The sequence below is a fragment of the Rhinolophus hipposideros genome (genome assembly GCF_964194185.1).
Source record: "Rhinolophus hipposideros genome assembly, chromosome: 4".
NCBI classification, from domain to species: domain Eukaryota; kingdom Metazoa; phylum Chordata; class Mammalia; order Chiroptera; family Rhinolophidae; genus Rhinolophus; species Rhinolophus hipposideros.
The window spans coordinates 59933312-59960864 of record NC_138050.1 but is presented as its reverse complement, the minus strand read 5'-3'; the positions used below and the strand labels follow the sequence as shown (position 1 = coordinate 59960864).

At 35.0% G+C, this 27553-nt stretch overlaps 1 protein-coding gene across 7 annotated transcripts in view; it reads left to right on the top strand.

Moving 5' to 3' along the window:
* TPP2 (tripeptidyl peptidase 2) overlaps positions 1–25881 on the top strand; it is a 63184-nt gene extending 37303 nt beyond the window's left edge. The window contains exons 17-31 of one of the 7 annotated variants that reach the window (XR_013993223.1): positions 1187–1341; positions 2676–2792; positions 3027–3127; positions 3723–3819; positions 4612–4749; positions 6076–6320; positions 6571–6649; positions 8477–8515; positions 13777–13928; positions 16046–16142; positions 17884–18025; positions 19248–19340; positions 20097–20304; positions 22357–22476; positions 24694–25618. Coding sequence is in view for 4 of the 7 variants with exons in the window: in XM_081046416.1 (XP_080902542.1) it covers positions 1187–1341; positions 2676–2792; positions 3027–3127; positions 3723–3819; positions 4612–4749; positions 6076–6320; positions 6571–6649; positions 8477–8515; positions 13777–13928; positions 16046–16142; positions 17884–18014; positions 19248–19340; positions 20097–20304; positions 22357–22476; positions 24694–24783 (1862 nt within the window). In the remaining 3 variants the exon portion in view is untranslated. Of the gene's footprint in view, positions 1–1186; positions 1342–2675; positions 2793–3026; positions 3128–3722; positions 3820–4611; positions 4750–6075; positions 6321–6570; positions 6650–8476; positions 8516–13776; positions 13929–16045; positions 16143–17883; positions 18026–19247; positions 19341–20096; positions 20305–22356; positions 22477–24693 lie in introns of all 7 variants that reach the window. The other 6 variants (XM_081046416.1, XR_013993222.1, XM_081046417.1 and 3 more) reach the window with 6 other exon arrangements.
* Positions 25882–27553: the final 1672 nt, after the last annotated feature.

The following is a 27553-nucleotide window of genomic DNA, read 5'->3' as shown; positions in this document are numbered from 1 at the left end:
AGGTTGGTATTGTAAATAGTGTTTTTTTTAAATAAGAATTTATCAGATGATCTAGAATGGAAGTAGCTCAGTGCATTTAGCAGTTTTAGATTACAGATGTGTGGAAATCAGAAGAGGAAGTGGGGAGATGTTGGTCAAAGAGTACAGACTTTAGTTTTGAGTAAATTCAAGGGATCTAATGTTCAGCATGGTGACTGTTGTTAAGAATGCAATTTACTAAGAGTAGATTTTAAATGTTCTCACCACCCAAAATATCGATAACTACGTGAAGTGATGGATGTGTTAACTAACTTTATTGTGGTAAATATTTCACAATGTATACATATATCAAATTATCATATTGTATGCCTTAAACTTATACAGTGTTATTTGTCAATTATATCTCAGGCTGGGGGTGGGGAAGTCAAAGCAAAAAAAGAAATGACAAGAGAGAGACAAAAGTACTGCAGATGATTTCTATTTCAAATAATTAGAAACATTGTTGTAACATTAGATTTTGTGTTCTTAGCTATTGATTAGACTCAGAGCTCTGTGCCAGCTTGACCTTGCGAACCAGACAACTAAGCCTTGCTTTACGTACCCTGTATTAGACTGGCTATTTAGTAGAGAAGTTGCTGATCTTGCTTCACAGTGATTTGGGCTTACCTCCACCTCTCCTTCAGAATAAAGCTAAGCACAGGTATATAGTTCTTACAGTCATACCTTCTAGAAGGTACAGGACACAGATACACAAATAAACCAAGAGGGAGAGACTAGGAAGTTATTGATGAAGTTGAAGAAATAGATATGAATGGAATTTAAGCATGATGACAAATAGAGGTTTCTAAAATTAAAATTATCTTTATTTTATCAGGAATTGTTTGGCTTTTGGCTAAAACAAGAAGAAAGGTTGAGCTTAGCAGAGGAGAGAGGGATTTTAAAAGGTACCTGATTAGGATAATTGTGTGTCTGCCTATGGAAAGCTTGCTGTTCCATGGTGTTCACAGCATAGTGATTGTTCATTTTAATACTGATTTATTTATTTTTCCATAGCTAAATCTTTTATTAATATTCTATTCTTTGTTTTTAAGGAAATATGCCTGTTTTATTCTTGATATATTATTCCCTATAAAGTGGACATTATTAAAACTATTTTACATCCATTTTACATCTTACCAGTTTAAAATGTTGCTTTTTCTTATTTTAGAAGTTACTGTGTGTTCATGTTCTTCTGAGGTGTCGGCCAAGTTTGTTCTTCATGCAATACAGCTTGTGAAGCAAAGAGCATATCGAAGTCATGAATTCTATAAGTTTTGTTCCCTTCCAGAAAAAGGAACACTGACTGAAGCTTTTCCTGTCTTAGTAAGTTTCAATTAACAGTTTGAAATCATAAAATGATTCGTTTTCATTTTTGGTATGGGCTAAGCATAAGTATTTGAATTTGATTTTATAGTTTATATTCAGAGTTTATTGGGGTTGTATTTTTTTTTATTTTTTTTTATTAGTTTCAGGTGTACAAGACAAGGTAATACTTAGACGTTCATCATTTATATCCCTCACACTGTGACCCCCCCCCCCCATCCATTATCCCTCCGACCTCACACCGAGCCATCACATTATGGGGTTGTATATTTTTTAAGGCTAAATAAATGAGGTAGAAAGATAGGATACTTGAGACTGAGTCAAAGGTAACCATTAATCTCTCTTTGGCTCTCAAAATTTAGTCAAAGAAAAGTGCTGACCTGATAGATACTGATTGAGATTGTTTCCTATAGTACATTATTTCCACGATTGAGATTATTTCCTCATTCTATAGTAGATTATTTCCTTATTTTATTAATGCCCTGTTGTTAAGAATCCATGAGGTAAATGTAATTTGGTTTCTTGATGAAATTGCTACTGTTTGCTACACAAATTACTTCAAATATGGCAGATTTCTATTTTTACCTGTAGTTAGAAATAAGGACTAGTCCTTCCTCCATCGAAGGTGAATGTACTGGTGTTGTTTCTTAAACTTGCTACATTGTATTTTCAGTTGGTTATATGATCTTTTCTGTATCTCCTATGTTTCTGACCACTTTCCTTTGTGTTCCTGTGTGCATCAGTGTAATCATTGATCTTTAAACTTTCTAATGTACTGATACTAGAAAACTTAATTTAAAACTCAGCACAAGGAACATTTTTTTGTTTTTCATTATTTTAAGAGGGAGAAAGATATGAGTGACCATAATTTCATTTTGCTTTCAATGCCAGGCAGCTCTAAGCCTGAAACTCAACTGGGACTATTGAGAATATGCCGTATAAAGCTGTAATACCCTTTCTCTTGTCATTATTGTTAATTAATTTTCCTTTGGACCTAGGTTTTTGTTTGTTTGTTTTTACCATTATTTTATTGGATATGTTTTCAAAAACTGCCTCAGCTCTTTTATGACAAGCATTGTAGGGGTATGAGTAAATAACTGTATTTAGATGCCTGCACTGTATCTATGCAACTGTAATTCTCAAAACTCCAAGCATAGCTAATAAAAATTCCAAAAGAATTGTCCTGCTGTACAAATAGGATAAGTTTGAAAGCATAGAATTGCTTTGAAACATCTTCTGTTTATATTCTTTATATAACATATAATACTAGGTAATTTGAGAAGGACATTGAGAAAAAAATATACACATTTATATTTCCTTCTTCTTCTTTGCAGAGTGGGAAAGCAATTGAATTTTGCATTGCTCGTTGGTGGGCAAGTCTTAGTGATGTCAATATTGATTACACCATTTCTTTCCATGGGATAGTGTGTACTGCTCCTCAGTTAAACATTGTGAGTTCCGCGTTTTCATTATTTTTAATGTCAGTGATTTGTGTTATTGAAAAATAATCTCACTGGTTGGATTTAAACTTCAGTGGGGAAATTACCTGTGGTTCTGAAAATAACAGTCTTTGTTCGTGGGTGCTTATAAACTTTGCATTAAACATTTAAGTCCAAATATTGTTTAAAAATACTGTTCATTGTCAGCGAAGTTTGAGAAACTAATGTGATAAATCCCTTTCATAGCACGCATCAGAAGGAATCAACCGTTTTGATGTTCAGTCCTCCTTGAAATACGAAGATCTGGCTCCCTGCATAACTTTGAAGAGCTGGGTCCAAACACTACGGTATCATTAAATGTTTTAGGGCTACAAATGTTGGGTATTAATGTGGTGGGGGTGAGAGGATCTCTTGCACTCTTTGAAGAAAGTCTTTTTCTTAAATCCATCGGAATGCTGGAGATGAAAATTCGGTGTATGACACTAGCCTCGGAATCATGGCAGGTATCTGAAAGGTAGCCCCCGCAGTGGCTTCCAGCCTTTAATAACATGCATGTGAAGCTCTCATTGTGGCAGCTGGCAGGACACATCCTGTGACAAGGGAGAGCCATCTGCAGTCAAACCTGTCCTTCAACGCTCTTAGCAGTTGTCGCCCTAACATTGGGTCCTGATTATGTTAAGAACTATCAGTTGACGTTTGAAAATGTCTTTATCATGAAGAGATTGCCTTTGTAATATTGCAGAATTTAAACTGTATGTATTGCTGTGGTTCAGTCAGTAAAGAATTACGTAAGTTAATGATTAAAATATAAAATGTGCTTCAAAGGACAGTGTTTAGGAATGCTCATCTGTTACTTATTGAGATGTTATAGATTTTGTTGATTATAGTTTGTCTCATTAAATGAACTTGAATCAAATCAATTATGCAATTGTCTAATTATAGGCCACTGAGTGCAAAAACAAAACCTTTAGGATCAAGAGATGTTTTGCCAAATAATCGTCAACTTTATGAGATGATCCTTACGTATAATTTTCATCAAGTAAGTGTCTGTTTAATAAAGTATACCCTTACAATGAGCTTTTGTGTTTTGTTTATGAATCATAAAATTAGAAATGGAAGGTACATTTAGTATATCTGTGAAGTAGAATCAAGTAATTAACAGTGGTTAATTTGAAATTATTCTTTGGGAAATTATAATTTGTAATGATCTAAGTACCATTCAACTTTGAAGTCACAAATTCTAATTTGTGGTGACCTAGCCTTTGAGCCTTAGTTTTTGTAATCACTGATACCTATTCAGTGGTACCTGCCCAGTGGTTAGACATCTCATCAATGCCTGATGCCTTCTAATGACAGTAGTAGTGGGCCTGAGTGCCTTCTATGAAGCAGGCATCAGAGCAGTGAGACATCAGAATAACTCTTAGGTTGAATGAGTGGTAAAGGTCGTTGAGGCTAGTGTAAAAGTTGGATCTAAGAATTTGTGTAGGATCCATAAGAATTCAGTAATTCCTACTGAAGCATAATATGGATTTGGTTTTAATGTTCGAGAGATGGTTGATTTCAGTGAATTGTCAAAGCATAGTTTTATAAAGTAAAATATATACTGCTTTATTAATGAACACAGATAGCTAGGTTTGTATTTTTTAAAGTTATAAAAGAGGAGTACCTTTTATTAGTGCCAAAATACTGAATGTTCTATATTTTTAAAATTGTCTACCACAAGAAAATATTTTAATACTTTTAATGTAAAAGTCTCGTCAATAACAATATTATAAATCTACGTTAGAAATCATGTAAACTGTTTAAGTAATTATTCTTAATTTTTTTACAGCCCAAGAGTGGGGAAGTAACTCCAAGCTGCCCTCTACTTTGTGAATTATTATACGAATCGGAATTTGACAGCCAACTGTGGATCATATTTGACCAAAATAAAAGACAGATGGGTTCCGGCGATGCCTATCCACATCAGGTATAAAATTGGCAGTGATTTTTAGAATTAACGGAAGCTGTTCCCTGAACTAATGAATTCCTGATTTTTTGTGATGTTATTGTTTGGGTTTTCTTTTAATGCTATGGTTTTGCATTTAGTACTTTAACACATCATTAGAAGCTCAGTTGTAGAACAGACAGACTGGGACAGTGTAGTTTTCAGCCATGTAGTTCAGCTGAAGTAAATTTTGGGATAGAGGAGAGCAAGGATGATGTAGACACTGACCAGCACAGCTTTTATTTTTGGTATTTCTCCTTCCCACCCACTGCTTCCACTCATCTGAAGGGTGAAAGCAAATCATCTGATACATGTGAGCACCTTGAAATGATTCCAGGTCTGAACTGGATAAAGAGCACTGTAATAGTGCCAAGTGTCTTTATTAGAACTTTCCAATTTATTTCTTTGTGGGACAACTGTGTATAGGGCACTTACTGTATGCCAAACACTGTGGTTGGCACTGTTGAAAGAAAAATAACTTCTAATCATGATTTACAGAAAAGTTATCCCTACTTGAAATATTGTTACAAAGAAATGAGGTATTTCCTATAATATTTACAGCTTTGTGCTAAATAATGAAAATAACTTATGCAGGTATTTTTCAGTGAGTCATTCAAGGAATGATTTCCTTTTTTTCTCAAAGCAAGCCCCAGTCACATCTCCTCAGTACATACTGGGTTATTGCAGTGCCATTACTTGACTTGCTTTTAATATCTCCTCGGAAGAAGCTGCTGATGCAGAATACAGCACCCATCCTCTTGAGCGGTTAACTAGATGGAGTATACTAGATTTGTATTCATGATCTCCATTGGCTCCATTTTTCTTGTTTTCAAGAAAAGGGTGTTTTTGATTGTAACAGAAAGATGACCAATTGTGTGTATACACACGTGTGTATATCTGTCTTAAACAGTAATCAGAACCTCAATTTTGCCAATTTTCAGTGTTTTATATGTGTCTCTGAGTAACCATGAGATAGAAAATCATTACTTTTTTCAGTCTGGAGCAGACTGATTTAGCTGAGAATGTGTAAGTTGCCTGTAGTTGTGGGAAAGTTGAGGGCTTGGGAGTCAGACCTGCCTTCAGCTTCCTTATCCTGTACTCTGTATGTGACCTGGGACAGTTCACTTGATGTCCCTGGCCTTGCTGGCTCACCTGCACTATGGGGATTTTGTGTGTATGTAAATGTGTGTGTAGTAACTTGCATTGTACCTCACATTGTGTAAGTGATAACTATTCCTGTTTATCCTCTTACAATATCCGTTTACTTGGCTAAACTTTACTTTTCCCATATGTTTTTTTCTTTTTTAGTATTCTATGAAACTGGAGAAAGGAGATTATACAATTCGACTACAGATTCGTCATGAGCAAATCAGTGATTTGGAACGTCTTAAAGATCTTCCATTTACTGTTTCTCATAGGTTGTCTAACACCCTGAGCTTAGATATTCATGAAAATCATAGCCTTGCACTTCTAGGAAAGAAGAAATCAAGTAATTTAACACTACCACCCAAATATAACCAGCCATTCTTTGTTACTTCCTTACCTGATGACAAGTAAGTGATAACATCGCTTACATTTAATGCCCGTCTTATACACTGTCATCTGTTAATGCTAGTTTATTATGTTAGGCTAAATTTGTGGTATGTTGTCATTTACCATTTTAGGCTAAGGTTATTTCTTCCTTTGATTTTTGAAATCTTAGCTATGTGAATTATTTCAGAATGCAATTGTTTTATGTTTTTCCCCATAATTATGTTTGTGAAACTTTCTCATGTGTTCTTTTTCTCTCTTGAATCTTACTAGAATACCGAAAGGGGCAGGACCTGGATGCTACCTTTCAGGATCCTTAACATTGTCAAAAACTGAACTTGGAAAGAAAGCTGTAAGTAGTAGATTTATTTTTGTACACAGAAATTACCTATTCAAAACTGTCCCTTTAAAGATGGGAATTCCACATTTCAGAATGGGTAAAAGAGAAGGTCTCCTTGGCAAAGAAAAAAAAAAAATAGTTTTTTCCCCAAGTTACTAGTAACGGTCAATTAATATTTGGTTGTATTTTAAAGTGTTTAGTATTCTTTTTCCCAACGCTAAGTTACTGTGGTCGTGAACCTCCTACCTTGCATGGCTAATATACTTGAACTTCCTGTGAAGTAGATCCAAATTAAACTTGGCTTAAGTGAATAGGATGTTTAAAATTAGAATATTTTACAGAATTTTAACCAACATAATATTATGGATATAGTAATAAATCAGATCTTTTTGGGTTGTATCTAAAAGCTCGTCAGAACAATTATTACTAATGAATGACATTTTTCACACTTGCACAGACCTTTCTCTTGTTGTAATTTTACATAATTATGTAGATAATTATGAGGTATTTCTTTTGGTATTGCCTTTTATAGTTTCAAAATTATGCTTTTTTGTTACAAACGTGTTTCTGGTTGTTATATTTTAGAGATAATGTTACAGTTTGATTAGTAGTTGTTTTAGTTTTTCCATTTGTTTTCATTACAAATTTATTATGAGAATAGTGTTTACATAGCTCATCACCTTTTATTGTATTATTTTAGCTCAATGCCAGTAAAAGTTGTCATTCTTACAGTTTTGCATTTCTCTTCAACATTAATTCTTACAAAGTAAGCCAACCACATAATGTTGAAATCCATAAATGCTGTTATCAAAATGAATAGATTTCATACATCTTAAAAGGTATAACTTACTTCTTGTCATATTGAATGAAGGATCATTTATTTGCTGCCATTGAGGCGTAACTTAGGAATTTGTTGCTTAGAAAAAGTTGCTTGCCCTGACATTTCTTGAGTCCCATTTCAGTCTTTACTATTTATTTATATATAATGTATTTAGTGTAATTTGAAATGAATCAGTAGTTAATGAAATTAGAATTTATAGATGCACTGATTTAAGAAATCCTAGTAGTCTTTTTTTGTAGACTTCATTTCCTGCTTCCTCTGTGGTGTTTCAGCAATGGGGCTTCAGCCATGAGGTTCACATCCAGATAACTCTTCTCAAGTGTCCACTTCTTGTGATGAGTATCACAGAAGAGCATTGTTATTAAAAGTATGCTTTTAGCAATTCAGAAATAGTTACTACTTCCCGGCTGCAGTTTTTCAGAGGCAGTTGTGAAATTATAAACATGTAGGATTAACCTATAGTTATTATCAGGTAATTACTTATGAGGGTAGATTTTCTTGAGCGAGAGCAAAAACCTTAAACTATAGAGTTAATTATAATTCCCAACATATTGTTTATTTAATCTTACCTTAATAGTTTTGCATTTCTCATTGTTTTGGTAGCTGGGGAGGTTCATTTTACTTCTGTTTGACTTTCACAGTCAACATGTGTATATGTGTGTTGTGACATCCTTGAAAATCAGATTCTGGATCGTCAACTAAATTTAATGTTTTCAAAAGTGTTTTGATAACTAATGGATTTTGCTGTACTAAATTTTTGAAATAAAAAGTTGAAAAACAGCCCTTAAAAATAACATTTTAGTGCATTTTTATTAATAAAATGAAAGTGGCAATGTTGCTTTAATTTAAAAGCCTGCCATCTTGATCATAGACATGACCTTTCTAAGTACTGTGACACATACAGGTGAAACAAACTGGAAGAAAATTAGACAGAGGTGGTGTCTCCATCCTGTGTAGATTATGCATGTTTTCTTACAGAATGTCGTTCTAACTCCCAGGGGCAGTCTGCAGCAAAACGACAAGGAAAATTTAAAAAGGTACTGATTGTCAGTTCTTTAAAAAGATGTCTTAAAGCCTTATTCGCATATTAAAGTTTTTTTTCTGTCACTATTATAAATCTTAAAAAAAAAAAAATCTCTCTCCCTTAGTTTCCTTTCTTTAAGTCGTGCAGTATAGTGCTTTTAGCTTATCGATGTTGACATACTGCTTTCCTAAAGTGTATTTTCCTATCACAAATTGCTGGAAGACCCCTGTTTTATATGTCTATAGAAAAAAAATTAATGTTATTCATTTCTTACTACAGACACGATACTAAGTGATAAGATTTGAAAATTTGCATATCTAAAATCCTATAGAGAGGTGATTTGTTTTTTTCAGTCGTATAGGCTAAAACAATTATTTTTAAAGTATAAAAACATTCTTAAATTGGATGATTTGATCTAAAAATATTATTAACATATTTCAAGTGAGGTTTATTTCTTGCTCTTGCATCTTAGTTCTGAAAGGACAGAGACAAACAGAGCAATAGATAAGCAGGAACAGAAATAAGGAATGTTGACCCAAAATTTAAACTTACACTAAGAGCATAAGCAAATTTTCAAACCATAACTAGTAAGTGATCTGATCGCCTTCCCTGCTTCTTATTAGACAGTCTCTTATTGACTGCTTGAGCTAAAAAGAAAAATTCTAGTTCAAGTCTACTTTAGAGAAAGAGATACATATTCGATGAGCTCTCTGGTGAAAACCTGCTGACATCATTCAGCATTTAGTGATTTCTCGCTTTCAAGCAGGAGGGATTGTACTGGGAGAATTAGTATTATAAGGTACAAACAAAGGTAACCTGTGTTTCTTAATTCGTAGTGACATGAAATGGGATCACCATTTTATTTGAATTTCGTAAAATTTCTTTATTAAAAACTTACGAAATGTTCATGTTACTGTGTAATGATAAATACTTTGTTCAAACAATACACCACTGGGAATCATCTTTCCAGATTAAAAAATAATAGTAATAACTCCTTCTCTATAGACCAGTATTTCTCAACCGAGTGTCTTGACCCATTTGTGGGCCATGCACATTCATTGAATGAAACAACCAGCATCAAAATAAAGACAGAATAAAGTAGGAAATGTCAGTCATCATACTCATAAAACTGGAATTTCATTTTATCTGTAGATTGTTTATCTTTGGGTCACAATGAAAGTAGCTTGCAAGCCACTGCTTTAGAGAATGAGGAAAAAATATTCTAGGAATCCGTTAAAAATAGATAATGCACATATCACAAAGGCACAGCTTCTTTTTTTTTTTCTCTTCCTATTGTATGTTTTGGAAGTTTTGATGGATTTTGTTTGGATTAGGTTGTATGAGATAGAAAAACTGTCAAATGAATAGGAAGATGATTATTACTTGATAGTTAGTAAAGCTTTGTATAAAGAAACTGGCAGCTAGATTAACTTCTTCCCATTTCTATCTTCAGTGCAAGTACACATGAAGCTCTTACTTTAAAAATAATCATCATGATAGTTTTATAGTCACACTACCAAAAAAAAAAAATACATATAAATTTATTGCCTGAACAAAATACCAACTAGCTTTTTGTGTGGACTTGTTCTCTGGGTTTCAGTAACTTTTGATTTGAAAATGTGTGTTACCCTTTTTTTTTTAAGAGAAAGCTGTTTGTAATATGAAAGTGTATACTTTTAACAGATCATCAATAGCATTCAAGTATGATATTAATCTTTAAAATAGCTTTTTAGTTTGTGTGAAGGTATTACAATTTTGAATTTAGTTATTCATACTTTAAGAACTAGGGAAATTGTCATTTTTGAACAAAAATTTAAATGGTGGAATGTTATGTTGCCCAAAGAATAGCTATTGCAAGTGGGTTTGACTGTCTAAATAATATCCTTAGAACACTGTTGAAATACTTTGTGAATAGCTGTAATAGTATTTTTTTAAAAAAACTTATTAAGTATCTACTATAGAGAACTTTAGCATTTCTGTTCTGAAGATTCTTCTTGACTGTTTTTAAATCATAATCAAGATTTCTCAAGACTAATGGTACAAAATCATTTCTATTAAATTGACCCTATGCTAAGTCCTGGAGAAATGAATTGTGAAAATACTTATTGTCAAAAAGAACAGATGACCACCATGATAAAGCAAATGAAAAATAACTTTCTTTTTCTTTTCATTAGGAATTAAACTGCCATGTTCATAATTTTTAGTAATAAAAATTTTTGTCCTGAAATACTTTATAAGTTTATATTAACATTTATAATTTCTAATTTGATATATTTAATATATAAAATGCTGATTATAAAAGCTTGATTCGCTTCTCCCCACCCAAGGTCATTCATCATAAATTTTCCCTGCCTCTCTTGTGCGGTAGGGAACTCTCAGTGGTAGTTTATGATTGCTGTGATACAGAGTTTATTCCTATTTACAGATCTTGGTTAGAGGTCAGTGTTAATCATAAATTAACTTGAACGGCTTGCTCATTTTAAATTCAATTCTATATATTCTATTTTCTGTACTAAAACGTAATAGCAAATGCCTTACCTCTGAGCTTCAGAAGAATTGCCCCACAACAGAGGCTTCCCATCTGGAAGTTTATCTCTCTCCCTAATCGGGCAAGGAGGAAGGGAAGCAAAGGGAGGCTCAGGTTAGGTTAGAGTGAATGTAGATTGCCTGGTTTCCTCCTCTAGGCAAGTGTCATTCAATTGTAGCACACTGGATGGTACAGAAGCATGATTGCAGACAGAATAGGGCTCTAGTAACAGAGTGTAAATGTTGCAGGCCATTTATACCTTTAATTCTTAGGTGAATTGTCTATGCTATACAGATGACACTGAAGCAGTCTGTTCACATAAGAACGTGGCGGTAAATTATGAACTCAGATTTTGCAGACACTTTAACCTAGCTTTGCCCAGGGCAGTGCCCACCTAAGAGAGTGAACCTCAAGAAGGAGAAAAGGATGGGTGTAGCAGGGTCCAGAAGGAGCTAGCCTGAGCAAAATAAGTACCTGTTTCCTTTTCCCAGTCTCATACTTTACATAAGATTTTTGCTTACAGGCTCTGGCTCCTTAACCTGAGAGAGAGAGAGAGAGAGAGAGAGAGAGAGAGAGAGAGAGAGAGAGAGAGAGAGAGAGAGGCACACATGGCTAAAAATGGATTTGTGTGATTATTTCACTTCAGTGGTTTTCTGTGCTTAAAATGAGTCATATTGAAGTAATAATTATTTTATGTGTTAATACTATGAGAACAACCACAACAGTAGTTCCTTATATTTACTATTTTAGTTACACCCCAAAATAAAGTTTAATGGGAAAATTGTTTAAACGGACATAGTTATGTAGTATTTACAAATCAAAATTTTGGGTAAGGTGGGAGCTTGCTGTACTATTTTTTAACTCAACCTACATAAAGGTTTTTCTGAAATTACTGTGATTAGAGCAGTGAAAACATTTTTGGTAACATATTCCAATTTAAAAATTTTTTAAATTAAAACAAATAAAAGAATTTAACAGCATTTTGCATTTTTAATGTGAACCTGAAGACAGAATTTAATAAACTGATTGAATTAAGGACATCTAGTTATATGCGGAAATCGGAACTAGCAAGTATAACACATGATTTAATTTCCCAGATAATGCAGTACTTTTCATAAAATGTATGTGCTTTAATAAAATAGATAGAAATAGATGTAATTAGACGTAATTGCACATTGCTCTCTTCAAAGCAAAACGCTTCAAAAGAACTGTGTATACTTGTTTACTTCCCATTCTCTCTTCATCTCTATTTTAGTTAGTCTTTATCTCCCAACTGTCCATTGAAACCACTGCTGCCAGGCTTTACAATTATTTCAGTCTGTCTTGTAGTGTAAACCGCTCAGCTACAGTCTTCAGTTGACCGCTCCCTCTTTCTTCAGGGTGGCTTTTCTCAGGGCTGCCATGACCTCAGATTCTCTCTGGATTCTGTCTCTTTCACTCACAGAGCATCTAGATAGTAGAATTCTTATAGTAGTAGTCCTGAACTCACTACCCCTCCCCGCCTCCCCATCTAGTCTTATTCATCTCCTAGTTTTAAACATCAGCCAAGCACTGTTGGTTCTGCCCTCATAGAATATCGCAAATCCATTCATTTCTTTTCTATAGCGTGTTGTTTAGTTCAAGTCAGTATTGGGATGCCTAGGTTTGCTTCCTAATTTGTTTTCCTCCTTTTCCACTTTTGCATTCTGTCATCCATTCTCCAAATAGTATCAAGAGTTATTAAAAACAACCCCAAACTGAATCCATACAGGATCCAGAGTTATTAAACAGAAAGCAAAACTCTTTAATCATGTCACTTCCTTGCATAAAACTCTTCTGGCAGGCTTACTATTGCACTTAGAATACAATCTGTGTATTTTTTATCGTATTCCGTCAACCTTACTTAATGTGGTCATTGCCCATTTGCCTAGTATATACAGGTGTGCTTGCCATGTACCAAGTTCAGGTGTTTGCACATGCTTGTCTTCAACTTTCAAACACTTCCTCCTCATTCGAGGTTCATTTCTTTTTAGGTCATTTCGATTCATTTAGATCAGATGGTACTTCTTTAGAGTGGCTTTCCATAACCACTTTGTCTCCAATGGTTCCACACCTTACCTAGCAGTCACTCACTCAGTATCTCTTTATTCTGTTTCATTTTCTTCATATATGCATTAATATCTGAAATTATTTATTTACTTCTATGTTTGTTGTCTGTCTTCCCACACTAGAGCATATGTTCCCTGAGGGCAAGAAAGGGCCTTGTTTGCTTTGTTCTTCAATTGTCAGAGCCTTACCTCACACATCACTGGCTCAATAAGACTTGTTGACTGAATAAAGAAATACATTTAAATTTACTTGGAGAGAAAAGAGGATTTTTTGTTTGTTTGTTTGTTTTTGTTTCTTTTTAGTTCTAACTTATTTCCTTCCCTTCTCAGATATAAAATAATCTGAGAGAGTATAATATACTTTTATAATTAGTCTATCAAGTAAAACGAAGACTACCAAGTATACTCAAGTAGAGAAAAAGTTTGTTATAAATCTCCTTTATTTTAAAGGAGATAGTAGAAAAATTGGTACTTTAAAGTTGGGGAGAAAATTACTTTGCAGATTGGAATTTTTTATGTGTTGTGGTGCCTTACAGTCTATAATACAGTGTATTACAACTCAAGTGCAGCCCATGTTATGTGATACTCAGCTATGGAAGATGATTTTAAAATATGTAAAATAAAGCACGTTAATCTAAGACTGTCACTCCACATTCATAGGATGTAATTCCTGTTCATTACTACCTAATATCTCCACCAACAAAGACTAAGAATGGCAGCAAAGATAAAGAAAAAGATTCTGAAAAAGAGAAAGATTTAAAAGAAGAGTTTACGGAAGCATTACGAGATCTTAAAATTCAGTGGATGACAAAGTAAGTATTTAATGAATTTTTAACCCTCTAAGTGTTTGCTTTTATTTTCCCATTTACAGCATTATTATGTGTATATGCATTGGCTATATTCAAAAATGTTAACAGTGGAAGGATTACAGATACTTTAAATTTTCATATATGTTTAATTCCCTTTTGTGATAAGAATTTGTTTTATATTTTAATCACTTACTCTGATTTGCTCTTGGAAGAGAATTTTATTGGGAGATATAAAGAAAATAAAAATCACTTTTTGCCCACTCTCCAAAGATAATCACTGTCTTATTATTTGTCTCTGTATTTATACATGTAGTAGTGTGAATGATATTGTGTCTTACTTTTCCAGTTCTACTTACTTGCTTATGAACATTTTCTATGCCATTTAATAGTCCTTTAAATACTATTTTTAATGACTATGTAGTATATGGTCCTGTGGATGAAATATAACCTATTTAAATACTTTATTTGTCTCATGTTTATAGATGTTCTTTTTAATACTGTGATGGATATTTTTATACATAGCGGTTTTTTAAAATTTCCATCAGAAAACAACTTAAAAGTATAATTATTGAATCCAAAATACTAATCCTTAAAAATAATCTTCTGTTTTGCCAGTTGCTTTCCAGAGTGAATATAACAATTTATTCTCCATCCAGTAGTGTATGATGGGGCCTGTGTCTCTCTCTGTACCTTTTCCAACCAAGAGCCATATAATTCAAAATAAAGCCTTGTTCGTACAGGTGCAAGAAGAACAGGCCATTACTGCAGTTTTAAACTGCATTTTTTTAAGTTATTAAATTTGAGCTTTTTGAATGTTGTCATTTCATTCTTCATATACCTTCTGTCAGTCGAACATGTTCTTTACCCATTTCTCTATTGGCACATCAGATTTTTCTGTTAACTTTTAAACATAAATATATTAATGCTTTGCTGTACCTGTCACAGATTTTCCCCAGCTTATTCTTTGACTTTTAGCTTAATTTTTTACGTAGTAGAAATTTATTCTATGTAGTCAGATCAATTGCTTTTTCCACTTATGTTATGCAGTATTTCTTTCAACCACTGGTTATCTGTTGGAACCTCATAGCTGAGTGTGAATGGGTCCTTACAATCATGAGGTCGTACAGAGAACAGACATCATTGTATTGTGGAAATAATTCCCAGGGATTAATCCCTTGTAATGTGAGTCCACATTCAAACCTGCCTTTCCACTTAAAACTAGGTCTTATCTCCACCAGAAGCCAGTCTTTAGGTCCGTCTCTGGTTTGTAGGATGTTATAAACAGTTGAAAATACGGTGTAGATCCTTCAACAGTGAGATTGCGGAGGTTGACTTCTGGCATGATGGTGATGCAGAAATTGTATTCCAGACTGGTCTCCCTTAGCACCCAGTCTGAGGACTTTCTTCCTGGGAGGAGCAGGATTTCGGCATTTCTCTTCCAGCCCAGACACCTGTCGCTGAGGCGAATGTGGTCAAGAGATGGGGGCTCCCTCCTTCTGCTCAGCCCCTACTTGTAAAGTGGAGGGTCTGCCGTGAGTACGGCACTGCTGAGACCCTGGTCACCTCTGCCCCAGCTCAGGGGCAGTGCGTCCATGCCAGGCAGGGCAAGCCGGGAACATTACAGGCTGCTGCTCTCCTGCATGTAATAAGGAAGGATTGGCATGATTTTATTCAACTTCGTCATTTGGGAACATGGAATGTCTCTTCATTCGAGACTTCAGATTTGTCAGAAAAGTTTACATTCTTCTTCTTCTAGATCTTGGACATTTCTAGATCTTTTTTTTTTTTCTTGATATTTGTGAATTTTCCCCCTCCTTTTATTAAATCTAGTTATAGCTGATATGTAGGAAATCTGGTGATGCTTAGTTTTATCTTCTATCGTACTGAACTCTGAGCGGAAATAACTTTTATTTTGATTTTTCTTGTTTATTTTCTAGATAAGCATATTTATACTACCTACAAATAATGATAGTCCTTGTCAACAAGTATACTTATATTTCAGATTCATGCCTTATGTTATTGACTGGAACTTCAAAATAATGTTAAATAATATGAAAGACGGAAATTTTCTTTCTAAAAGAAATTAAATAATGAATGTTTTCTCTTTCTTATGTACCTAGGCTGGATTCTTGTGACATTTATAATGAATTGAAAGAAACCTATCCTAATTATCTTCCTCTGTACGTTGCTCGACTTCATCAGTTGGATGCTGAAAAGGTTGGACATGTTCATTTTTAATATAAGCATCTTATATTGTTTGTAATATTAGATAAGGTTTGTATTTTGAATTAAGGTACAACCTGATATTTGTCTTCTGTTCTTGCTGACAAATGTGTTTACTCAAATTGAATGTTCTATTTAAGCTGTTTTCATTTAAACTGGTTATAGAACCTGGCCATTGCTATGAGTTTAGGATTCTCACTCACATTTTTGGCCAGTTGGAGAAGGAGTAGTAATTAAGATACCCTAAGGATTGCTTTACTGACCTTAACCTAAAGAGCAAGGAGCAGAAGGCAGTGGTCCTTGCCTGCTGCAAATCTAAACACCTTTAGCAAAAGAAGAATCCTTACTTTGTATTAACTTTGTTCATGATTCTCTCTTTCAAGAATTAGCCATAGTTCCAGACTTTTTTAACACGGACGAGGTCTCATTAGCAATCATGGCAGTAGGAAAATGCTAGCTATAACTAAAAGTTATCAAGGATTCAGAGGGAACTAGAAAGTGTTGAACAGAGACCTCTAAAGAACTTGAACAAGAGAGAAGCAACTTACTGTGAACACCAGACACCACTGTTGCGTCCTGCACAACACAAGCCGTGGGAAGGCGAGGGAGGCAGCGAGGGTTAAACTCTCATAAAGAGACAGAGACTCAAATATAGTTAAATCAGAGGACCAAGGGACTCACAGCCTCAAGGGACTGGAGCCCCGAATTGGGTCACCGTGGGTATTTATTGATTTTTTTACAATAGAGATCACATGATTAGGGGCAGGATCTGGGAAACTCTTACACCACACAATAATCCTTCATTCCAAATCCCATAATCGCCCAAAGCAACCGATGCATACCATCCCCCAAATGACCAAGGTGTGGTGCATACAATCCCCAGGGGAACAAGTCTCACAAGATAAGATTATCCCATGAGCCAAACAGGAGGGGCAAGATGCTATTGTTCTAATGGGTCCATTACACCTGAGGGTAAAGGACAATAGTTGAGGCATCTGTCAGCAGCTTCTCAGAAGAGGAGGGGCACAGCTACCTCCTAACTTTACATTAGCTCATGGGGGTCCTAGGGGGGTCCCGTCTGGCTTAGGTTGTTTCTCCCGTGAGAAATCTTACCCGCCTTTGACTGCAGACCCTGCTTACAAGGACCAAACATGGAGACTTAGAGTAGCATAAACTCAACCCCAATGAGGGACAGTCCCGCAGGGTCACCTTTCCCTAAGGAAAGATTGGAGGGGACAGACTGCTAGGTTGCTGTGTGACTACACACCACTATAAACAAACACCATAACACCATGTTGGTTATTTTCTTGTTTATTCTCATCTTTGTGTTTTTAATAATAAATTATAAAGAATTTATTTCATCAGCTAGTGCTTTTTTCTGTTTTCACGTGGCATGGGACTGAATTAACATAGCCGATCTCTAAAATCTTAAGATACCCAGAAAAGGAATTGCCTTTGTAGGAAACACTTTACATGTTTATGAACTTTATATTTTGCTTACTGTCACCGTTTACTGCCAGCAGGGAATGTAAATTAGGTATTTTCCTGTCTGAGTTCAGCTTTTGTAGAGATGCTGACAATTATAAAGATTACACGAGAAGATAGTGCTGAGCCCCCTGGGCTGTAAATGGACTACATGGTCCTCTCACATTGGATATGAGACAAGTGAAAACACTTCAATATACTCTTTGATACATCCATTTTTTTCTCATTTTTTCTTTTTTTTCTTCCCCAGGAACGAATGAAAAGACTTAATGAAATTGTTGAAGCTGCAAATGCTGTTATTTCTCATATAGATCAAACGGCCCTAGCAGTTTATATTGCAATGAAGACTGACCCCAGGCCCGATGCAGCTATTATAAAAAAGTACCTAACCAGTAAATAATCTTTCTTGCATCTCATTTCTTTTTTTAAAAGTAGGGATTGATGTTATTGAGTATTCTTCTTTCCTGGTAGTTTTTATTACCTTATTAGAGTTACCAACAATCACATATTCCCTATTTAAATATTTTGTAATAATTTTCTCCAGTCATTTAAGATTAAGCAAAAGAAAAGTAGTTTGCTTTCTCTACCATTAGGTGCTGTCGTGGTGGAGAGATCTGAGTAGCTATGATCAAGCTGTCCATGCACTTGGGGATTTGTGTGAACTGGAAGTGTGGAGAGGGCAAACACGTTAACACCCTGCAAAATTAATCTTTAAACGATTTATCACCAGTAGCATGAAAAACCCTGTATTTAGTTCGTAATGCCTAGAACAGAGAGGCTTAGCTAGGTGTGTGAGTGAGTGGTATGGTTCCTTCCATGGGAGAGTGGCTTTCCATATGTTGGTGTAATGGTCCAGCAGCCCTCACTTTCACCCTTCCATGCACTCTCACCTCAGAATGACTGTCACTCTGGTTTCTTTTCATCCCAGGGAGTCATTAATTTACAAGGGTAGATACCGTCATTCTCTCATAGTTATAGTAACTAATAAACAAACTTCAGGCTGCCTAAAAGTACTATAATTTCCTTGAAAGATTCCATCTCTTTCCATTAGAATAGTTTTTTTCTACATAAAATACCTGAATTCTAAACTGCTAGAACTCTTGGCATGACATTGATTATACTGGTACTGTAGGATTTTATGAACCTTACAAGCAGTGGTTTTTATGTGGAATAAAATAAAATTTGTTCGAAGTTGGTTGTTGACCATTGTCAGCACCTTTTCACACTTTCCAAAGGAACAATCTCAAAAACATTCCTATTTTGTTGTTGTTACTGTTAATAACAGTAATAGTGAAAAGTATAGCCCCCATTTATGAAATGCCAATTATGCGTAAGGAGTACTTGAGGCATTTGAAGTACAATGTCTCATGTAAATTTAATCCTCTAAACAACATGCAAAATATGGACATTTCTACACCATTTTTATAGAAGAGGAAACTGAAGCTCGGAGAGATTAAATGACTCGCCTGTGGTAACAATAGTAGGAAGTGGGAAAGCCAGGATTCAGAGCGGGATCTCTCTCCTAAACCTGTGCCCTTGCATTTCTTGAGCAATTCCTTATATTCCTACCCTAATCTTGAGGAGATTACTATATGCCTCATTCTTTTGTCACAGACTCATTGTCTTCACAAGTCTCGGTCATGAGTTGGACAAAATGCCTCAAATAAGCAAGCATTCTAGAGACTACCACTGTTCCCTGGAGTGCAGGTTGTTATTATATTTCATTCAGTAATGATTTATTGTCTGTTTTGTGCCAGGCACTTTGAATACATTAGAAGAAAACAAAGATGCCCGCCCTGGAGCACGCATTTTATTTACCACAGTGATTAATTAAGGGCGGGGCTTCCAGAACCAGACTCTAAGTAGCTTAGAATCCTGGAATTGCCACTTCCTAACTGTAGAATCTTGAACGAATCAGTTTATTTCTTTGTGCCTCCGTTACCTCCTTTGCAAAATGATGGGGGTCATTAGTAGTATCTTTACTCGTAGAGTTATTATGAGTATAAATGAGTTCATGTATTAAAATGCAAAAACAGTGGCTGGCACATTCAGAGTAAGCATTACATTTGTTTGCTCTATTTATACATGTAAGTTCATGACTGGGAGAACCTCTGTAAATTTGTACATACTTACAAGTTACTGTTCTGATTAAGAGTTATGTAGCTGACAGAATTTAGAACCAAATAATGTTTCAACTCTTTTGCTTACGGCATTCTGTTTCTACCAAGTCCAACTGTCCTAACTCCTTTAATCTATCTGTGTAAAATAGTGGCTCATTTGATCATTTGATGTTTATTAAAAATAAGGAATTTTATTTGATGTACAATACACATGTATATACATGGCTATACAAAATCTCTGCGTTGTAAATAGCAGAAGAATGCATGAATTTAATTTCAGATAAGGCTGTACTTTTAAGGAAATTTTGCTGATCTGTGAAATGTTTTTTGATTTGGTGTGCAGTGACATGGACAAACAAAAATCCACCCTTGTAGATGCCCTTTGTAGAAAAGGATGTGCGTTGGCCGACCACCTTCTTCACACACAGGATGAAGATGGGGCTGTTTCAAGTGATACAGAAGGGAGAGAAGAGGAAGGAGAAAGTCCTTTGGATTCTCTGACGGAAACTTTTTGGGAAACTACAAAATGGACTGATCTTTTTGACAATAAGGTAACCTCTCTGCTTATTGTTTCTGTGCAGTTATTGGGGGTTATTTCACAAATTTCTCTTGGGCCCCGTTGCCTACCGTGTTTCCCCGAAAAATAAGACCTACCCTGAAGATAAGCCCCAGTTAAGATTGTCATCCTGAGGGACACATTTAATATGTTATGACAATGTTCCAGAAGAAGATGACATGACTGTATTTGAATAAATGTAGATTGTGGTACATGAAAAAAATAAGACATCCCCTGAAAATAAGCCCTAATGGAGCAAAAATTAATAAAAGACCCAGTCTTATTTTCGGAGAAACACGGTACTGTTTACTGTTTTCCAGATGGCTGGCCGGAAGAAGAGAATTATTGGAATGAGGCTAAGCTTGTCTCTGAAGAAGACATGTTTAGTGGTACCTCATATTTGTCTTAACCTGTTTTAAAACCATTTTTTACTGTTAATTTATCTGTCTACAAAGTGGCTGTTTATCCACACAAATGTGGAAAACAGTTTAGGAATATATATAGTGATCTTTTGATTAAGCCAGCCTGTTATGTATGAAGCTAAAATTAAGAAAATCTTGTAGAAATTATCTTTGTGCCTTCCCACATCTATTTATGTACTGATTTGTTGGGGACAGAAGGGGTGGTATTCTGATTAGTTTAGATATTAGTTACTAGATATTAGATATCCTCAAAACTCTTTAGCTTCTAAATAATTATCAACTTGATTTATAGCTGATCAGTTTTAAAACCCAGTTTATAAAAAGTAAAATTGATGAACTGTTGGATTTTGGTTATAAAAACATTTTAAATCGCTTATAGCTCTCTACTGTAGCTCTTACAGTAGAGTTAATAGAGCTACAAGTTCTTGTCAAGTTTCCTTTCCTCTAGAGAGAAAAACAAAATAAATGAAAGCAGTGGAATTCTCCTCACCCAGCGCAAACAATTATTTTGTTTTAGTAGACAGATGCTTGTTTTCAGCATTAACTGTGGTAATTTCTAGGAAAGAACTCTGGAAGTAGGAAAATTCTTCCTATATGCTTCAGGTTGCATACGTAGAAAGCAATCAACTATCTTCAGGAAACTGCACCAGAGGTTAAGAATTTGGATCTGAAATCAGACCCCTGGAGTTTCAGCCTGCCTTTACCACTTTTATCTGCATGACCTTATTCTGATGCCTCAGTTTCTCATCTATTGAATTAGGATAGTGACACTACCTACATAGGCTTTTATTAATGAGTATTAAGTACATGGGAGGACCTCAACAATATTTGTTGTTCAAAACAATTGTCACATGGCTACTATATGCCAAACACTGCAAAAACATTGCTGGTAGAAAAAAAGCTGAATAAGATCCTGGTCCAACAGAGAGTTGATGAACATCATAATAAAATTGTTATAAATAATTCTAGTTTGCCGTAGTACTGCTGTGTTAGGGGCCATGCATTATGTCACCTCTCTGTTTACTATGTTCATAGCAACAACTATTGAACACTTTGCTTGGCTCTAGAAGACAAATAAATGTGACAGGATTTCTTTCTTTGAGAACATTCTCCATATTCTAAAAGTGGAGACCAAAAATATTAATATATATAAATGGTTACAAGTATATTTAACAGATACAATCATTAAAGGTACAAAACTTTTTGTACCATAAAAGGAAGTAGGTTGAAAGTAAGAACATGTTTATATAATCTCATACTTTTTTTTACTTTTATCCTTTTTCAATTTTGAAAATTTATAATAACTATAGTTTTGTACTTCTATTATAATTTGCATTTTTGTAATCATTTATGTTAGCCCTGCTTTCTTTTGCTTGAAAAGGTATTTTGATATGGATTCCAACAGTGATTTATAATTTTCTTCCCCAAGATAAATTATATGTTCTGTGGAATACTCACCTCTTTTGAAGACATTAATTGTTCTTTTAAAAGTTTTTGAACTTAATGTAACAGGTTTATTTTAAAAGCTATACTTCTGTAAAAGCCTTAATTCTTTTGTTATTAAAGCTACATGCTTTAAAATGTAAATATCTCATAAATAAGCTTTATGTTGTTTTATGTTATAGGTTTTGACATTTGCATACAAACATGCATTAGTAAATAAAATGTATGGAAGAGGCCTTAAATTTGCAACTAAACTTGTGGAAGAAAAACCAACAAAAGAAAACTGGAAAAATTGTATTCAAGTAAGTGATATTTAAATTGTCACCATTAAAGGTCACTTCAGTACTGTATAGTGATAAGATAGCTAAAAAGCCTCATGGTAGTGATATCATGACTAATTATTACTCTCGTAATGTAATGTGAACTATAAAATAAATGCATGAGAGACAATCAATAAGCTATTTAAATTTTAAAAATATGTTTCACTCCTGTCCACAAGTTTAGCCTCAAGTATTTTCTTTTTTTTCTCCCAGAATGTAGACTTTATTACTTGAAATTTCCAAATACTGTAGTTTAGGGTACCTGCTTAGGATTTGATGTCATCACATGATATATTAAAATTTAAAAAGTATATATATGTATGTATTTACATATATACATTAATTAACAGATTTGCAAAATTTACATGGTTCAGTATTCAAAAGGTACAAAAGGGAATAAATATAATATAAAATCTCCTTCTTTTTCTTCAGCCATCAAAATCTCCAAGGCAGTTACTGTTACCAATTTCTTATGTTGCTTTCCAGAAATAAATATGTATATACAAGCAAATAACATACACTAAGTTAAAATGTGTTACTGTATAACTGTTAGCTAGTTAGCCATGCCCAAATTGTTTTCAACTACAACATAGTCTCAAGTGTTATCAGCATAGGTGAAATACATTATGAATTATTATGTAGTTAGAAGATGAAGTTTTCCTTTATGAAAGAAACAAATCATTCCTTTAAATACATATTGGCTTAATTGTAAAATGGTTGAACTCTCAGGTTTTACATTTGATTTTATTCATTTGAGATGATTGGCCATAAGGTCATTTTACCATATATTGTATATACAGAGAAATTCTATGGTTGAGCCTTCTGCAGAAGTTGGTTGTCAATTATAAAACCTTACCAAATTCCACAGAAGTTATTTTAGCCTCATGTTGTCTTTGTACATGTATAATTGGTTTATGCCTAGAGAATGTAGGGTGGTTGGGAGATACTGGTTGTGGCAAATGCGGCCAATGGTCTGCTTTTTATATGTAAGATATTCTTTGGATGTAAAACTGACCAGTGGGTTCCTGTAGAAAATTTTGATTAAACTATATGTTATCTTTACTTTTAGACCCTTTTTGTGTACCTTCACAAGTCAGTCCAAATTGTAAGACATTTTGAATTAGCTCTTTCAGATCTTTGAATATGTTAAGAGAACTCTTTCTGGAATTAATTGTTAATATGTTGTGTGTGATTCTCATCATTTGTACAGCCAGTGATCCACCCAGATATTCACATCGGAGATGTTTTGTAACTTGTCTCCCTTTCACTCTGCTCCCTTAATATATTCTTGCTCCCTTACTGTATTCTGCACACAGCAGATGAAAATGATGGCTTTAGACACCTGGTGAATCTCCGTCACATTTAGAATGAAATCCAAACTCCTCACTGTGGCCATACGGCCCCGTGTGATCTGGCTGCTGCCTTCCTCTCCAGCCATATCTGAAATCACACTTACCCTATTCACTCTGCTTCTGCCACACTAGCTCCTCTGTGCTTGGCTAAAACAGTCATGCCGTTTCCCACAGGAGGATCTAACTATTGCAGCTATATGGAAAGCTCTTACCCAGGTTTACAGAGTAGGTTTCTACCTGTTGTTCAGCTGTCAACTTAAATGTCACCTCCTCAGAGGTCCTCTTCTTGACCATCTAATTTCCCAGTCACTCTGTATTATATTGTTTTATCTTTACTGTATACGTGATATATATCTTAATTATTTACCTATTCATCTATTCATTAATTTGCTTCTTTATTATTTGGTTTTCCTGAATAGAACATAAGTTTCCTAAAAGTGGGAAGTACGTTTGCTCAGTGCTGTTTTCCCAATGCCTAGCTAGAATAGTGTTTGACTTACAGTGGGCATTCAGAAAAAATGAATGAAAAGAAACTAGGTTGATAAGAAGGAAGGGAGCAAGTAAGTTAACTGGGAAGAAAACAGAAAGGTTAGTAGGAAGGAGGGAAAGAAGGAAGGTTGGCAGGGATGTTAATAATGATCACCAGAATAGGCCGATGGTAGGAAAGTTGATTAGTTGATAGTAAGGAACATTGGTTGGTAAAAAACAAAAAAAAAGTGGGTGGGGTGGAAGGAAAGTTCTACATGTTACTACTTTATTATTACTAAATATTTAATACAGAATTTACTCTAAATATTGAAATTTAAAAATCTGTTCTTTAATAATACATTACTGTGTTTTGTCATAGCTGATGAAGTTACTTGGATGGACTCATTGTGCATCTTTTACTGAAAACTGGCTCCCCATCATGTATCCTCCTGATTATTGTGTGTTCTAAAATAGGAACCAAGAGTTTAAATTTTAAAAAAGAAAGTTTTATAGTGAATGGATACAAAAACAAATTTGTGGCATTTTTAGTCTAATGCATGTTTTCATCTGCTATCCAATACTGATATTAAAATGCTGTGTATTTATCAGAGCACTTGCTGGCGTGTGGCTTCATACATGTGATGTAGACCGCTGACATCATGGTGTTTCCTTAACACCTCGTGCTGGTGGGCTGGGCGCTGACTTGACTGCCAGCGCCAGGGCTTCCAGCTGGGTTGCAGCCGTTACATGCATGATCGGTGTTGAACAGTACCTTTTAACTGCAAACCTGTAAGGTTCTATTTTTTATTTTATAAATGAACAGGGTTTTAACATGCTCGACTTTAATTTTTTCAGTTGTATGAAGGCCTTAAAAAAGCTACATTAAGCGTAGCTAAAATTATTTATTGGACTGAAAAAGTAACAGAACTTCACTTCCAGATTTTTTTTTTTAATATTTACATTCAATTAAGGGGAAAAAATTCAAGGGGCACAAATAAATGTGTGGCAATTGTCGTAGCATAACTGCTCTAGTCAGTCATCATCTTGGAGTTATTTCAGGCCAGTTACCTTTTACATTCTTTTGACAGGCAGAGAGCATCAGAATGAACTAATAATACATGTATAAGTGCCAGACAGCTAAACCTTTATCAGGTATTGTAAAGATACACATATGGTATGTTTATTAACGTTGAAATAATGTAAACACGTGAATAAATGTTCAAAACCAAGATCACAATACACCATATACACTCTGATACCTTAATTTTTTTTATAATTAATAAAAGTGAATATTGAAGCTTCTTAAAGTTGGTCTTAATTTTTCATTAATAAAGAATTTGGGATTAGAACAGAAGTAATATTAAATCCATAGACAAAAAAAATCGATGCGAGGTATTTTGTTTTATAATGGTTCTTATGGGCTTGCAATTATTTGAATATATTTCCAATGCTTATTGTGGTTAACTTTTGTGTATGTTTAACTTTCTGTTATTTCTATCTTTCTGGCTACTAGACTTTCTTCTCTCATCCTTCCCACATAAAATAAATAGACACCCATAGCAACATTAAAATGCCTCTACTCACTTATAGCAAGCGTGTGGGGGGCTGGGGGCGGGGGCGGTGTGTGATTTTTAAATCTTGTTCCCTTAGAATTTACTACTATAGAAGACCTACCATACCAGTCATCTTGTCATTCATAATTGTGTTCTGGGCAGTTGACCTCTTTATCTGTGAAATATGAAAGAATTAGAGCCTTTATGAAAAACTACAAATATGCATGCAAACATTTTGCTTACAATTTCTGAACCATCTAGAGTCTAAAGTCCATCTATGAGCAGCCACATGCACTTTCCCTCACAAACACACATACTTTGACCTACACACATACAGGTCCACATACATATAGGTTCCATCCAGTAGGGAAACTGAGAAGCTCAGGCAGGGTAGGGTGACTTCCCAAGGTTATGCTGATTGGCTGACTGATTAACAACCCAGGTTTTGCCATACCTGGTTAGTACTGTCTGCTTACATAGAGCCTCAGGGTCAGCCAGACATGAGCGCCTGGGTTCTTCCCAGGTCTTTTCTCAGGCTATATATAGCTGTACCACGTTCACGGCCTTCTAGAAACCCAGAAATATGTCAGAGCTTTCAAAACCCCTATGAGCATCTCATTTTCCAGCATTTCCTTTTTAAGTTTTTTGATTAGTCCCAACTGTTATCCACCATCTCAGGCAGCCACAAAATTACACAATTGCCTGTAATTATCTGTACAAACACCCACTGGGAAAAGGCTTCTGGGCCTACAAGATCTAAGGCCAGTCTAATAAAGATGGCCTTGCCCATAAGGTCTTCTCGGAAACAACAAGACAAGCCAAATAATGACAGCTCTCTGGGAATGCAGGGTTGGTGGAGTTCCCAGCCATATTTGGCTCCCGCCAGTGACTTCCAGGCTGCCGGTTTTCAACATTTCCAATGGAGCTGGAGATGGGATGGGGTCAGGGCAGTTTAAAATACCCAGATGCACAGCTCTTACTGAGATTCAGCCATTTCACTTAAGCGAACATGCCTCAGATCGCTACATGACTTTGGTTCATTTCCGGAGATCTGAAAAAGGTGCTTCGGACAGTTTTTTACCGGTTTTTTCGCTTTTTTATTGGAGGACAATTTTCAGAGGTGCTTTCTCACTGATAAAATGGTCCACTGTTTCAGTGACATAACCTTTTTTTTTTTTAGCACATATATTTATTTAGTATCCAATTTTAAAGTAGTTTTACAGTTAGAAACTTCCCAGTAATACATTTATTTTGAAATACTGCCTTTAGAGTTATATCAAGATACAGTAAATTATACAGCCCTTCAAATACGACTTTTTACACAAACCACCATCATTCCAGACCTCCCTAATTTCTCACTTCATTCCTCAGGTTTTGGGAGGTTTTTTTGTTTTGTTTTTGCTATATTTCTTAATGTGGAAGGAGAGAGTAAGCTCATGGAGAGTTTTGAATATACTCTTCCAGAAAGGACTGGAGCTCCAGGTGCAGTAAGTGGCTGGGCCTTCCTGACAGCCCAGGCTAGCAGCAGCCAACAATCTGCTGCCACGCAGGGAGGCTGCTATGTCCTGCTCTGGGAAGGTATTGGTTCAGGATCATTTAGAACCCCTGCTTTCATGAAAAGATTTCAAAGGATTAAGTGTGTCATTTATCTCAGCCATATTCTCTCAAGGGTCAAACAAGAATAAC